This window comes from Phyllobates terribilis, unplaced genomic scaffold (assembly GCF_046119375.1).
Source record: "Phyllobates terribilis strain yellow unplaced genomic scaffold, ASM4611937v1 Scaffold_2__4_contigs__length_985480577, whole genome shotgun sequence".
In the NCBI taxonomy this organism is placed as follows: domain Eukaryota; kingdom Metazoa; phylum Chordata; class Amphibia; order Anura; family Dendrobatidae; genus Phyllobates; species Phyllobates terribilis.
In genome coordinates this window covers 823,565,999-823,581,513 of record NW_027362762.1, presented here as the reverse complement: position 1 = coordinate 823,581,513, position 15,515 = coordinate 823,565,999, and the positions used below count along the sequence as shown (strand labels likewise).

General features: G+C 44.0%; 1 protein-coding gene across 2 annotated transcripts in view; it reads left to right on the top strand.

The window, feature by feature from the left end:
• SERPINF2 (serpin family F member 2) overlaps positions 1 to 8,055 on the top strand; it is a 41,300-nt gene extending 33,245 nt beyond the window's left edge. For both annotated transcript variants that reach the window (XM_073667693.1, XM_073667692.1), the window contains exons 7-8: positions 411 to 615; positions 7,548 to 8,055. In XM_073667693.1, coding sequence (XP_073523794.1) covers positions 411 to 615; positions 7,548 to 7,873 — 531 coding nt within the window. In that variant the 3' untranslated portion in view covers positions 7,874 to 8,055. The remainder of the gene's footprint in view (positions 1 to 410; positions 616 to 7,547) is intronic.
• Positions 8,056 to 15,515: the final 7,460 nt, after the last annotated feature.

The window sequence follows — 15,515 nt, the reverse complement described above, 5'->3', positions numbered from 1 at the left end:
GGAATCAGGGTCTCTTTTCCTACATCATGCTGCTCTCAAATGAGGTAGCAAAAAATTAAGGACAGATTCCCTTTAATAGGATTTGGGGACATGACAAGTTCATTTTTTAAGTATTAGTATGTACAATCCCACCTGTACTACTTAATGTGCACTACATGCACTTGCCTTCTAGTTTGTTTCTTTTATATCTCCTGCAAATATATTGCTGCTTATCTGTACAATATTTTCCTGTTGTTAGTTGCTGTTGTAATATATTTTGAAAATGTCGACAGACATATGAGGGCTACCATTGTCTGTTCGTTTTTCTTTTTTTCTTTATTTCTGTCTAATAAATTATTTTATAACAGTATTGAACTATGTGCCAATAAAGGTTGTATCAATGGTTATTCTGCTCCTTTTTTTCCTATAAGGTGGCCAGATTACCTTTTAAAGGAAACACAAGTTTAGTTATCATTATGCCTCTCCAGATGAGCTGGAATCTTTCAAAGATATTGGATAACCTGAACAGAACTGAACTTTATAAAAGATTCCATAAGGAGAAATCAACCACCTTAAAAGTACCCAAACTAAATCTGGATTTTAAACTGGAACTTAGTCATGTTCTATCGAACCTTGGTAAGATTAACTTATGTCAACCTTAATAGATATGATGTAAGATCAATGACATGGGGTAAAGCCAACCATAGGGCCCACTAGGAATAAGCACTCTATCACCAAAGAAAATAAGGAGTGGGTATGTGCGAAGCAACGGCAGCAGGGAGACCCCGCAGAATCTCGCTGTTGCCACCACGTGTGATGGATCCACACCCCGCCTCCCGCTTGACGTCAGTTATGTCAGATGGAGCACGTGGTACGGACCTGCCCTCTGCATCTACGTGACGTTCCGCACCCCCCTGATGGACGCGGTTACAGGAAGGCACCAGGGGGTGAGACGAGGGGGCCCACTCAGTCACTGATGTGGCACCTCACTCTCCCACAACCCTGACAGGTTGAGAGGCTCTGCTTGCTAGCTCCAGTGAAGCAGAGCCTGGGAGAGCTGCAACCAGTTTCTGTTTGATATAACGGACTTATATCGGGCTAGAAACCAACCCGGTAGCGTGTTTTGTTGGACCATGAGGTTCGTGGATCGAGATAAAAGAACAGCCCAAAGTTAAATTATATATTTAATCGCCGTAAGGGTGCACTAGGAAAACACTATACACAAGGGTTATACATGCACAGTGGTCAGAGTTATAAGTACAAAAGTATGGTACAAGTATAAGCAGAACTCGAGTCAATTACCAGTGTAGATGGAAAGGCCTGGCTTGTGGGGGAGGGCTGCCACATAGGAGGCTGTGGGCCATGGAGTGGTGGATGGACTTTTTCCACACGTCTTGATGTCATGACCTCCCAGGAAAAAGACAATAGGCTCTAGCTACAGAGACCTTCAAACTCTCTGGGTCACTCCCCCCCCCTACTGCCCCCCTGGTTGAGCCCAAGTCTCCACCCTTGTTCTTTGCCAGCTAAGAGCTCCCAAAACTAAATTGGGCCATACGTCCTTACTGGATGGTGCTAGGGAGCCAGTCCTGGTGTCATCGGACCCAGCCGGGCCCCTGCTACACGTGGATACCAAACATCGAGGTCGTAGGGGCCCCTGCAAGGCTGTGCTGGGTATCTCCTTTTTCCTTACGTGCTTGACTATGTTTAAAACTAGGGTTACATTCCCCATCCCCTCAGGTTTCCAACAATCTATTTTGTGTATCACTGAGATGAATCATTTTCCCATAACTTGCTGTTAAATTATAGTTTCTCACACAAAGAACCGCTCGGCTGGGCTGTAGAGGCTTCCCAGCTGCTGGGGGGGTTTTGTCACTCAATGCCTGTTGGCCCCTTCCTTTGCAAGCTGCAGTGTATTCAAAAGAGTCGGATTACACTATGCATGGAGATCCCTATAAATCTGCCAAACAGGTGACAGTGATTGACATGGGTTTGTCTTGAATATTCTTTACAGTATGCCATTATGCTTTGCTTATATAGTGCCATTAATTCCACTGCCCTTTACATATATTATCACTGACCCCAATTGGGCTCACAATCTAAATTTAATTTCAGTGTGTCTTTTGGGGTGTGAGAGGAACCCAGTGGAAACCCCCACAAACACAGGGAGAACATACAAACTCCTTGCAGACATCCTTGGTGGGATTTGAACATAGGACCCCACCGCTGCGAAGCAACCATGATAACCACTGATCCACTGTGCTGCCCAGGCAAATATAGGGACAGCATGGTTTCTCACTATGCAACGTATAGTGTGTGTGTGTGACGCCTTACGTACTAGAACATTCGGGCAAAGGGGCTTCGTCAGTGGTTGAAGACCATGCCAAAACTGAAAATCAATGTATATTTTATTTTTCTTCCAAGCCCACATTAACATAAGGATCAGCAGTCAGTCATTTGTCTAAATGGGCTACTGTTGCAGCAAAGAAAGACCTGGGTGGTGGCAGAAATATCAAACTCATTTCTCCGATCTAAATTTCTTCCCCATTTGGACTTTACTAACAACTGGAGGTAGGAACATCATTTGGAAATATTATATCTGACCATTAATTCATTAAAGAAGCACTCCTCCTCCCATCAATGTTTTTATTCTCATATAGTAATATATTGCAGTGATCATATTATATAGCACTGTGTACTTACAATTGCTCATTTTGCCTTTCTACCCAGCTATTTTTCCTTTTCCCTGTTCTATGTACAAACAGGAAATCTCTGGTCCCTGCATGACTCATTCTTCTCTTCAGCTCCTGACCCAGCTGCGCTCTCCTCCCCTCTGTCAAAGACTTTTGCAGTGACTTATGACTCACGCAAGGAAAAGAGACCTCCTGTCTACATAGAGCTTTGAAGGATTCAGCTAGTCAGTTTTTAATCACGTGATGTCACAGACCTAATGGAAAAGAGAAGAATTAGCTGGGTAGAAAGGCAAAATGAGCAATTGTAAGTACACAGTGCTATATAATATGATGACTGCAATATATTATGAGGATAAAAACTTTGATGGGAGGAGTGCTTCTTTAAAGCGGCTGTCCACTTTGAGTCTTCTCCTCTCCATTATTCTGCCTCCATTCTCCTCTTCAACTTTGTAATTCACTTACATCTGTGTGTCTCCTCGGTTTTCTGGGGTGCTGTCATGTGTAGTGATGGATAGTCCGGCTCTCTTTGGTGATCTGGCTCCGCTCACCAAAAAGATCCGGCTCTTTTGGATCCTAAATGGATCCTTATTAAATATGTGTTCACCATAGGTGAACACACATTTAAGATGACTTGGATGTCAACGAAACTCCGCCCACCCATGGTTGAAACTCCACCTACCTTCAATTAGCCAATTACATTGAAGAGTGGGCATAGTTTTGTTCGGGTGGGCTCTCACTGGGTTCCCATTGACTCGCCCAAGGGTGATATGGGGGAGACTCGATACCCGGACCTTTACCTTCTTTGTAGGATGTCATGGCAGTCGACTCCCGGGCCCGTCCTCTGGGGTCACTCTTTAAAAGGGGGTTTTTGTTAACAGTTTGTCTTGTGACGCCACCTGTGGTTCCCGGTAATGAATACCGGCGCTGCTGCAGACCTCCGGGGGTGATGGAATGGCAACTGAGATGTTTCTGCTCCCCACAGGCGGAGCGGGCCCCCGGGGCAGGGTTGATGGAAGGGATGCAGGTGAGAGGTGGTTCGGTCGGGTCAGGGGGAATGACGGATACGCACACAGGGGATTCGCTTCAGTACCTTTACTGGTGTAACGGCAGGTAGGGTCCAGGGTACTTAATAGGAAGGGTGCACTTCAGGACTCTCCCCAGTGAGCGGGTTGTAGGCCTCCTGGTCTGTGTCTTCCTCTCTCTAAGCTTCTGGCCAGCCTGGAACTTGGCCTAGCTTCTATGTTGTTTTGCTCTCTCACCTGACTGCTTGGTAGTAGGACTTTTCTCTGGCAACCACTATCCCTGGATGCCGGGGCCTTCGTGGTTCCTAGTCCTGTAACTGATGGTAGCTTCAGGATGACCAGGGGTCTGGAAGCCTCCTGGTATGCCGGTTGTCCCTACTGGGTGTAGAGGACCCTGTAGGCGCGGACCCGGTGTCCGGCTTGTCTCTTGGGGTGAGCCTGAGATGCTCCTCTGCCCCTTAACTCCTCTCTCCTTGCCGCAGCCACGCTCGGGGCCCTCGGTACAGCAGCAGACGTACTGCGTCTTCACTGCTCTGTGTCAGCACACTCTCCGACTGACTGACTAATTCCACCCTCCAGTTTATATATATATATATATATATCTATCCCTAACAGGGCTCCCTCTTGTGGTCTGAGGTGGAAGGGTGGAGGGGTCTGTTTGTAGTGAGGGCCTCTTGTGGAGAAGTCCATCTATGCACCCTTTTGGGTTCTGTGGTACCTGTAGTAGCAGGGTGCCACACCATCATAACAAAAGGAAGTCGGCTGTTGGTTCGCATTCGTCATTCGCGTCCGACACATCACTAGTAATGTGAACAGTCTGACAGTAAAGAAGGGAGATGGAAGGACAGCTAGTTACTTCAATCATTCCCTTCTTACCTACACTTTTTATCTAATAATGAATTCAACTACAGCCAAAGGGTGTTCCCCAATCCAAGATGAGCTGTGTGTGTTGTCTAGTCTTGCAGAGCTGACCGTGTGCGTTGTCTGTTGTAGCAATGCTGACTATGTTTTGTGTCTGAGGTAACAGTGCTGACTGTGTATGTAGATCTGCACATAGGGCTGGCGTCACCACGCAGCACACCTGGGCAAGAGTCGGGGCCCTGGACAAACTGGGGGGCCCACTCGCCGTCAGGGACACTGCACTGTCATTCATTTTCCAGCACAGGGGCAGGCTGGGCCAGGGGGCCGGGCAACTTCCCAAGCAGCTGTGCAGGGCCGTCTGTTTTTTCTTCGGCGCTGCTTGATGGCCATTACTTTGACAGACATGGCCTCGCACAGTGCGCTGTGCAGCTGTGTCTGCTAGTTGTGACGCGGCCGGACTGGCACTGCACCTTTAATCGTGCTTGTATATCGGCCCGGCTGCGTCACTACAAGCAGACAGTAACACTGTGCGCTGGCATGTCTGTGAAAGTGACGGCCATCAAAATAAAATAAATATATATTGTGTCTGTTTCTATATGTATTTTTGTGAGTCCTGTGTTGTATACCTTTATTTCTCTGCCATATCTGTGCACGCTGAGACTTTCTCCCTGGTCCCACAAAAACCTGGAGCTGTCCCTGACTGCACAGTAATATATGCTGAATGGCAGTTCGAGCTGTGAGGAGGGAGAAGAAACGCCTGTAGAGAATTCAACTTGGATGAAAGGGTGGAATGAAATTTAAAAAAAAAAAAAAAAAGGTACACATTATTTTTATCATTTTGCAGAAGAAGTAACTTAGACAAGAGAGAGAAAAGTAGAGCAAGCAGAAAGATGAGAAACCAGGAGGTGGTTAGGAGTGGGGTGGATATGTTACACGCACGCCGCTAGGTTCAGATAGGGGCAAGACAGGTTACATGAATTCTCTGGAATCCTGGGGGAACCATTATTCAGGGCGACCATAGACCATGTGCTGCAGCTTCTCTCAGGCACACAGGGATATTGACCCGCAGGCACAGACACGTAGGTTGTTTCACTTGCTGACCAGACACACTTGACAAGAGTCCTCATAAACGGTAGAACAGTAGCATTTATTAAGAAGCTGCACAGCCAGTGCAAGTTAAGTCTTATGAGCAACAGGCTCCAGTGACAAACAGTACAGTTTCCTTAGCAGCACCGCAGTTCACAGTCTTCCCAGTAGTACAGGACAGCACAGTTCTAATGCAAAGGCACATTAATGAACACCTCATTCTTTACAGCACAATGAGATGGGGGGGGGGGGGGATTTGCTGAGGGAGATGATCCCTGTGACACAATTTCTTCCAGTCCTTATCTTTCTGCCTGACAATACTCTGCACTGTTAGTTCAGGAACTTTACCTGACCTGTGCTTAGCTTCACTCCTGACTTGAATCCATTTCACTTGCAGGGGCGCTTCTGAGAGATACAGAACACACACACCACCTTTCTCTTTGGCTCCAGCTAGACAGTAAACAACTTCCCCACAGTCCCCCTTGGGCTCTGCTAAAACATTCCCCTTCTCCTGCGACTGTGTTAACCCCTATAGTTGCGGGATGCTTCTGGAGCTCAACATTTCCTGTCTCATTCATGTGCTTGTATTACTTCTAATAGTTGCTGAATGCCTTTAAAGCAACAGCACTACCTCATCATGTCACACTCTGCAACAGCACTACTTCTGCATGTCACAGATACTTAGTGCAGTCTGCTAGACTCCTGACACACGTCGTCATCCCTGTTTCATTAGTATGTAAACAAGCAGAGCTGCAGGTTGAGAAGGTCTACATGGAGATGTTTTTAGACATTACCAAAACAAACAACCCTTCTACTTTGGCTAGAGTTTGTTTTAAAAAAACAAACTGTCTATTACTCGCCCTCCTCGAAACCAGCGCTGACTCTACGCTGTTGCTCCTGGTATCTGTTATTTGCTGCAGTGATGATCTGACTTCGACAGCTCTTCGTCCAGTACTTGAGCTCAGAGGCTCTGCCCAAGTTGCGGCACAAACCACTCAGAGCCGCAGAGCTCACTGACTGGCTGTCATGCTCTCAACATGACGTCAGTGCGGCAGACAATAACGGTAACCAGTAACAGCCATGGAGACTTGGTGCTGGACTCAGGAGGATAAGTAAAGAACAGTTTTTTGGCTTTTTTTTTTTTTTTAAACAAAAAGCAGCCAGGAAAAAGGAGCTTTATGAAATCGGAATACCCCTTTAACATGAAATAACAGAAACCTTTATCCTGTTTGAATTGAACTGTCTAAATGCCAACCTATGATTTGCTTATTTCCAGTTCCTTAGTTTTTTTTTTTTTTTTTTGCCACCCGATCACCCATTGACTATCCTCTTAAAATTCTCTTCCCTAGATAACAAAAGCAAATCTGAGGACATTTACTTTGATTAATTGGGACAGTTAAGAAAAATGCACATCAAAGTTAAAATTTATCCAAAAGAGTAATTCAGGTTGTAGACAATATCTTTCCAGACATATCAGACTGCAGAGAAATACAGCACAGGGTTTACACCACATGATCTGTGGCTGAAAATGATCCCTGATTGTCCGTTGCTTGACAGTTTGTTTAGAAAAGCCGACTGTGCTTCCCATGGACATAGAAAAATGAATAATGGATTATTCTGTGTGCATAGGCTGTTCTCTGCAGCACATTTCCTGTTTACACAGGATAATGTGTAGCAGAGATTGATGATATTTTTTTTTAAAGCAATCCTAAAGATCGTTTCACCTGACGAACATGCGTTGTCTTTGTCTGTCGTTGACTAGCAGCCTGATTACACTGCACAATTATAGGGGAAACAAGTGTTCCAAGGTACATTTACTGACAATAATCATGCCGTGTAATTGCATGCTTACCTTTCTCTGCATTCTATATAGTTTTGTTTTTTATTACATATCTGTTCTTTAATTTAGGACTTGGACAACTGTTTACTCATCCAGATTTGAAGGGAGTTTCAGACGAGCCATTGCGTGTATCCAGCGTTGAACATCAGTCCACGTTGCTGCTGAATGAGGAAGGCGTTGAGGCTGCTGCTGCCACAGCCTCCATCATGACACGTTCATTTTCAACTTTTAGCATTAATCGTCCGTTTTTATATTTCCTGTTTGATGATGTTACAGGCCTGTCCCTATTCACGGGCTATGTTCGCAACCCCAAACCGGGTTCTGAAAAAAAGAGAGGGGAACAATTCTATATCCCTGAACATAAGCCCGTTACCAAGGGTTTGATACCCAAATAAGAAGTGCTGATTGAAAGAAGAGGTAGCTCCTGAATCCTCCGAGGGGTCATCTTGATCCAGCTCATGGAATTTCTTATGAAAGGACTAGTAGGCAACATCATCTCTTTGGAAACAGTGGTATTTATCCTTTGTAACCAACTTGTATCCATTTTTACCTGTTTAAATAAATCTGTTTAAATGTATTTATGCTGGGCTAAACAGTTTATATTGCAAATCACATTATATACTGTAGTAGCGGTTTCTTTTACATTTAAGCCAAGTAGTCATGGTGGTTCTAGGTGGCTGTAAGGTGAAAACTTTAACATCTTGGACTCAAATAGTTGGAACTGTACTTTTTATGCCCTGCACTTTTACTTTAACCGCTTTACCCCCGAGGGTGGTTTGCACGTTAATGACCAGGCCAATTTTTACAATTCTGACCACTGTCACTTTATGAGGTAATTACTCTGGAATGCTTCAACGGATCCCCCTCATTCTGAGATTGTTTTTTCGTGACATATTGTACTTCATGATTGTGGTAAAATTTCTTCGATATCCCTTGCGTTTATTTGTGAAAAAAATGGAAATTTGGCGAAAATTTTGAAAATTTTGCAATTTTCAAAATTTTAATTTTTATGCCCTTAAAGCAGAGAGATATGTCACACAAAAGAGTTAATAAAGAACATTTCCCACATGTCTACTTTACATCAGCACAATTTTGGAACCAAAATTTTTTTTTGTTAGGGAGCTATAAGGGTTAAAAGCTGACCAGCGATTTCTCATTTTTCCAACAAAATTTACAAAACCATTTTTTTTAGGGACCACATCACATTTGAAGTCACTTTGAGAGGTCTTTATGACAGAAAATACCCAAAAGTGACACCATTCTAAAAACTGCACCCCTCAAGGTGCTCAAAACCACATTCAAGAACTTTATTAACCCTTCAGGTGCTTCACAGGAATTTTTGGAATGTGGAAGAAAAAAAATGAACATTTAACTTTTTTCACAAAAATGTTACTTTAGACTCAATTTTTTTTATTTTCACAGGGGTAACAAGAAAAAATGGACACCAAAATTTGTTGTGCAATTTCCCCTGGGCACGCAGATACCCCATATGTGGGGAAAAAACACTGTTTAGGCGCACGGCAGGGCTCGGAAGGGAAGGAGCCCCATTTGACCTTTTGATTGTAAAGCTTGCTTGAATAATTAGCGGACGCCATGTTGCGTTTGGAGAGCCCCTGTGTGCCCAAACATTGGAGCTCCCCCACAAGTGACCCCATTTTGGAAACTAGACCCTAAAGGCACCTATCTAGATGCATAGTGAGCACTTGGAACCCCCAGGTGCTTCACAAATTGATTCGTAAAAATGAAAAAGTGTTTTTTTTTTTCACTTTTTCATTTTTACGAATCAATTTGTGAAGCACCTGGGGGTTCCAAATGCTCACTATGCATCTAGATAGGTGCCTTGGGGGGTCTAGTTTCAAAAATGGGGTCACTTGTGGGGGAGCTCCAATGTTTAGGCACGCAGGGGCTCTCCAAACGCAACATGGCGTCCGCTAACAATTTGAGCCGATTTTCCATTCAATTTGTTAGCGGACACCATGTCGCGTTTGGAGAGCCCCTGATGTGCCTAAACAGTGGAGCTCCCCCACATGTGACCCCATTTTGGAAACTATACCCCTCAAGGATTTTATTAAGGTGTATAGTGAACATTTTGAACCCAGAGGTACGACACAGAATAAGATAACATTAGGTCATCATATTGAATAAGTTGTCATTAGTCTTGAGCGCAAGTGCTCACTACTTGAGTTTGCATCGGGTACTCAGGTTTGCACCATGTACAGCGTGTGCTCGAGTGACATGCTCGAGTCCCTGCTCCGCATGTTTCACGGTTATTAGACACCCAAAAAAAAACATGCGGGGATCGCTCGTGCATGGCAGGCAATCCCTGCAACGTTTTTTTGGCCGCGAAGCATATGGGGCAGAGACTCGAGCATGTCACTCAAATACCCACGATACTCAATGCATACCAGAGCACCCAATGCAAACTCAAGTAGCGAGCACTTGCGCTCAACACTAGTCACCATATCGTCATCTTTTTTTCTTACTTTTGAAAAAAATCCCAACCCCATCACAACCCTAACCCCAAACCCAGCCCTAATCCTAGCCCAACCCTAACCTGAGAGTTTATTTTTTACGCCGTTCCTCATGCGGTATAAGTGATTAGACAACTTTATTCTTCGGGTCGGTGTGATTACAGCAATACCAGAATCATATTGGGTTTTTATGACTGACAGCTGTCACACACTAAAAGACGCATTTTTTGTAAAATCTAGTTTTTGCATCGCCATATTTTGAGAGCTATAATTTTTCCAGATTTTGGCCGACAGTCATGTGACGGCTCATTTTTTGCGGGATGAGTTGACGTTGTTATTGGTGCCATTTTCAGGCACGTGACATTTTTTGATCGCTTTCTATTCCGATTTTTGGGAGGCAGAATAAACAAAAAACAACAATTCAGGAATTGTTTTTTTTTATTCTGTTCCGCGTGTGGTAAAATTGATAAGGCAGCTTTATTCTTCGGGTCAGTACGTTTACAGCGGTACCACATTTATATCGTTTTTCTATGTTTTGCACTTTTACATAATAAAAGCAATTTTATAGAAAAAAATATTTTTTAGCATAGCTTTATTCTGAGAGCTATAACTTATTTTTCGGCTGATGGAGCTGTATGGTGGCTTGTTTTTTGCGGGACAAGATGAGGTTTTCAACGGTACCATTTTTATTTATATTTGTCTTTTTGATCGCGTGTTATTCCATTTTTTGTTTGGCGGTATGGTGATGAAGCATTGTTTTTTGCTTCGTTTTTTTTTTTTTTTACTGTGTTCACTGAAGGGGTTAACTAGTGGGACAGTTTTATAGGTCAGGTTGTTCCGGACGCGGCGATACTAAATATGTGTACTTTTATTGTTTTTTTTTTATAATAATATTTATTGATGGGTGCATTATATTTTTATTTTTGGTGGAATATATATATATATATTTTATATTTTTGCAATTTTTTTTTCACTTTCTGATAGTTTTTATACTTTATTACTTTGTCCCACTATGGGACTTTCACTTTTTTTCTCTGATCGCCTGCATGGCACAGGAATGCAGCACCATCCCTGTGCCATGCAGGCTGTCAGCGCTGGACAGGGAGAAGATAGTTTGGAGATGCACTGCGCATGTCCAAAAAATCTTCCTGCTGTCTGGTGACCCGGATATTGTCATGACGACATCGAGTCGTCATGGCAACATCCTGGAAGCCGCGGCAGACATCACTGGATGCCGGAAGAGGAGGTGAGTATCGGCGATCACCTCCCCTTGCCACCGCAATGCTGCGATCGACTTAGATCGCAGCATTGTGGGGGTTAATGTGCTGGGAGCGGTGCGGGACCGCTCCCTGCACATAGCCCTGGGTGTCAGCTGTGACAATCAGCTGACACCCGGCGGCGATCGTGCCCGCACAGCCTGTGTTCGGGCGAAATCGCCAGGGCGTACTAATACGTATCAGGTCCATAAGGCCCAGGGCACAGATACGTACTAATACGCCCTTGGTCGTAAAGGGGTTAAAGGGGTTCTCTGGAAATGGGGGGGAAAAAAGTAAAAATCCTAGGGGATTATAATTCTACGTACCTTTAATTAGCAAATCACTGTCAACTAACTCACCCCAGGTTTAATTATCTTTATAGAATTAAAATGAGCCAAGAAATAGATGGCACTCCTGTTTTGTGGGTGCGCAAATAGGGGTTCCAAAGCAAATTCAAGAAGTATAAAGGACTTGGCATAAATGTTGGCAAACTACAATGCCAGCGTTTCTATTTGGATCCACCTCTTTTTACTATAGCAATCCATTTGACAGAAAGGTTTGATTTATATAAGACTGAAACATCATTTGATTGTTATTTCAATAAAACCTAAATTTAGATTCAACACAAGGAATGTCAAGTCTTTTTATACTTGTAGAATTAAAATGGCTTCTGTTTAGTGACAGAAACCTGTCCTAGAATGTTAAAAGGACAGATACCGGTGACCATCTGTGATCTTAACCTCCACCCCCCTACCTTCACATGTAGAAAGATGTACTCTAAGTGGATATTCTGATCTAATACTGGAGATACCAGGACTGCTGAGGTAAGAGGCCGCTCACACTGCTGCCCACCTTGTCTATCTGATGTAACACTAGAGAAAACGGGATGCTGATGTAAGACGAGGCTGCTCCCACTGCTGTCCATCCTGTCTTTCTGATGTAATACTGGAGATACCAGGACTGGAGTTTAGAAGAGGCTGCTCACACTGCTCTCTACCCTCTATTTGATCTAATACTGGAGAAAACGAGTACTGAGGTAGGAAGAAGCTGCTCACACTGCTTCCACATTTTATGATCTAATACTGGAAATTCGAGGAGTGCTGAGGTAAAAAGAGGCTGCTCACACTGCGGTCTACATTATGTCTGATCTAATATTGGAGATCCCATTATTACAATTTTTTAAAAAGTTTTATTGGCAAAACAGCTTTTCCTTGTCCAAACACACCAAGGTTACTTACCGGTAGCCGGTTTTTCCAGAACTCATGACAGCACACCTGAGAGAGGATCTGCCCTTCAAGGACAGGAAACCATCTGAAATAAAAGGGCGGCACCTCTCCCCCGTGTCAGTTGGTTACAGAGCATTGAGAGGACCTCCATAAAAAGAGTTATATACAAAATCCAACACCACATCAAATAACACCCAACAAATGTGCACACCCATATGGTGAGAAAGAAGGGGAGGGAATATACGGTTGCCGTCATGTGTTTTGGAAAACACGGCTACCGGTAAGTAACCTTGGTGTTTTCCCTTCACCCATGACAGCACACCTGAGAGAATTTTGGAGAAAGAAACACCTTAGGGAGGGACCACCGCTTGCAGCACCCTTCTACCAAAGGTTAAGTCAGATAGGCAGGATAGATCCAAACGGTAGTGTTTGAAAAAGGTAGATGGTGATGACCATGTAGCGGCCTTACAGATCTGATCTATCGATACCTCTGCCTTCTCTGCCCAGGAGGTAGCCACGGCCCTGGTGGAGAGTGAGCCTTGATGCCATCAGGGATCGGGGTGTTACTAGTCGAGTAGGCTAAGCAAATGGCCTCCCTAATCCACCAGGCTATAGTTGCTTTTGTCACCCCAAAACCCTTCCTACTACCCTGGAAGGCTACGAACAGGGATTGGCTACGTCTCCACTGGCTAGTTACTTTTATGTATTGTAATAGAGCTTTTCTAACGTCAAGGTTATGAAACTTTTGCTCCCCTGGGGTCTTTGGGCTGTTACAAAGGGAGGGCAGAACAATTTCCTGAGATCTATGAAACTTGAGCGCAACCTTAGGAAGGTAGGCTGGATCAGGCCTCAATACTATTCTATCCTCAAATATTTGTGTATATGGAGGATTTATGGATAGGGCCTGAAAATCACTTACTCTATGGGCCGATGTTAAAGCTACCAAAATAATTGCTTTGAGTTATGTATTTTGCAGACAATTCCTGAACTGGTTCAAAGGGTTCCATAGTTAGGGCATCAAGTACTAAATTTAGGTTCCATGGAGGAACTTTGGGTATTGAGATTGGCCTAGATCTACCACAAGATTTAATGAACCTTGTAATCTATTTATTGGCTGCGAGGTTATGGTTATATAGCGCACCCAAGGCAGAAACCTGGACCTTAAGTGTACTGGTAGCCAGACCTAACTCAAACCCTTTCTGTAAGAACTCCAAGATGGAATTAATTGGAGATTTTTGGCTTAATTTCCTAGGAAATCTAAAAATTTTCTCCATGTTCTACCATAGATTTTGGTGGTCATGGGCTTTCTACTTTTTAATAGAGTAGACACTAAACCTCATGAAAAACCTTTGCCCCTCAATATTGCCCTCTCAAATTCCATGCTGCTAGGTGGCAACCCTTCATTTGAGAGTGGAATATTGGTCCCTGAGCTAGAAGGTCCGTGGTTTATGGTAGGATCCATGGGTCTGAACGTGGCATCATCCTCAAAAGGGAGAACCATGGTCTCTTTGGCCAGAAGGGGGCTATGAGAATCACTCTCGCTTGATCATTCCTGATCTTCCTCACTACCAGAGGTATCATAGTTATTGGAGGGAAGGCATAGGCCAACTTGAAGTTCCAAGGGATCTGGAGAGCATCTATTGCCAATGAGTTTCCCCTTGGGTCTAGTGAGCAGAACTTCTCCACTTTCCTGTTGTTTTTGTCGGCGAACAAATCTATCTCTGGTAGACCCCACAGCTGTACTATCTGATGGAATATTCTGGGATTCGGGGTCTATTCCCCTTGCCTCAACTTGTTGCGGCTTAGGAAAGTCTGCTCTTGTGTTTTCTATGCCTCGTATATGTATCACCGTAAGAGATAGAAGATTTTGCTCCGCTATTTGAAAAAGCCTGCCTACTGCTTCCAGAAGAGCATGAGATTGTTTCCCCCTGGTGGTTTATGTAGGCCACAGTGGTTCTGTTGTCCGACATAACCCGAACATGACGACCCCGGAGTAAAGGGAGGAAGCCTTCTAAAGCATTCCTCACTGCCCATAGCTCATTTAGATTTGACGACCCCTTTTTCTCTAGGAATGACCAAGAGCCTTGAATTATGTGATTTTCTAGGTGTGCGCCCCACCCTGAATTGCTTCCGTCGGTCGTGATGATGTTTTGTATTGGTGTGTCCCACTGGACCCCCAAAGATAAATTTGACCAATCGGTCCACCACAAGAGGGCGTTCCTGGTTCGCAAGGAGAGATGTACACTTTTAACAATCTTTGTGCTGACAAGATTTCCCATTGAAGGTTTCTTGTGTGAAATTGGACCCACTGGACCCCCGGAATGCATGATGTTGGAGTACCTAGTAGGGACATAGCCTTCCTTAAGGACATGTCTGGGGTGTGTATGGCTGCTGAGACCAAATTTGTGACTTTGTCTATTTTGCTTTCAGGTAAAAGACAAGTCTGACACTCGAAGTTTAGAGTAAACCCCAGAAAGGCCTGGACCCTTGCGGGTTCTAGCCTTGATTTTTGGGTATTGACCATCCAGCCTAAGTTCTGCAAAACAGCCATGACTTGATTCAGTTGTGAAATAAAGTAGCTCTCTGAATTCCCCACTATTAGGAAGTCGTCCAGATATGGTATTATAACTGTATTTTGAATGTGAAGAAAGGCTGTCACCTCGGCTATCAGCTTGGTGAATAACCTTGGAGCAATCGACAACCCGAAGGGAAGAGCTTGGAACTGGAAATGTCTGCCACTTCCTTGGATGTTAAAGAGCAACCCTTAGATACTTTTGATGATACAATTGTGAAAAAGAAGCTTTATTGTTGAATTTATCGATTCCATTTTGAATGTATGGTTGTCTACAAATCGGTTGAGGCCTTTTAGATTTATAATAGTTCTGAACGAACCGTCCGTTTTTTTATTAGAAAAAGAGGGGAATAAAATCCCCTTCCTTTTTGACTGACCGGAACTTCGCATAGCACTCGTTTGTTCAGCAGGCTCAAGATCTCTGATTCTAGGGCCAGCTGTTCGTCTGGGGATTTTCTTACAAAACGAGCGGAGTGGCTGCTGAAGGAGTTGAATCCTTAGTCCATCTCTTA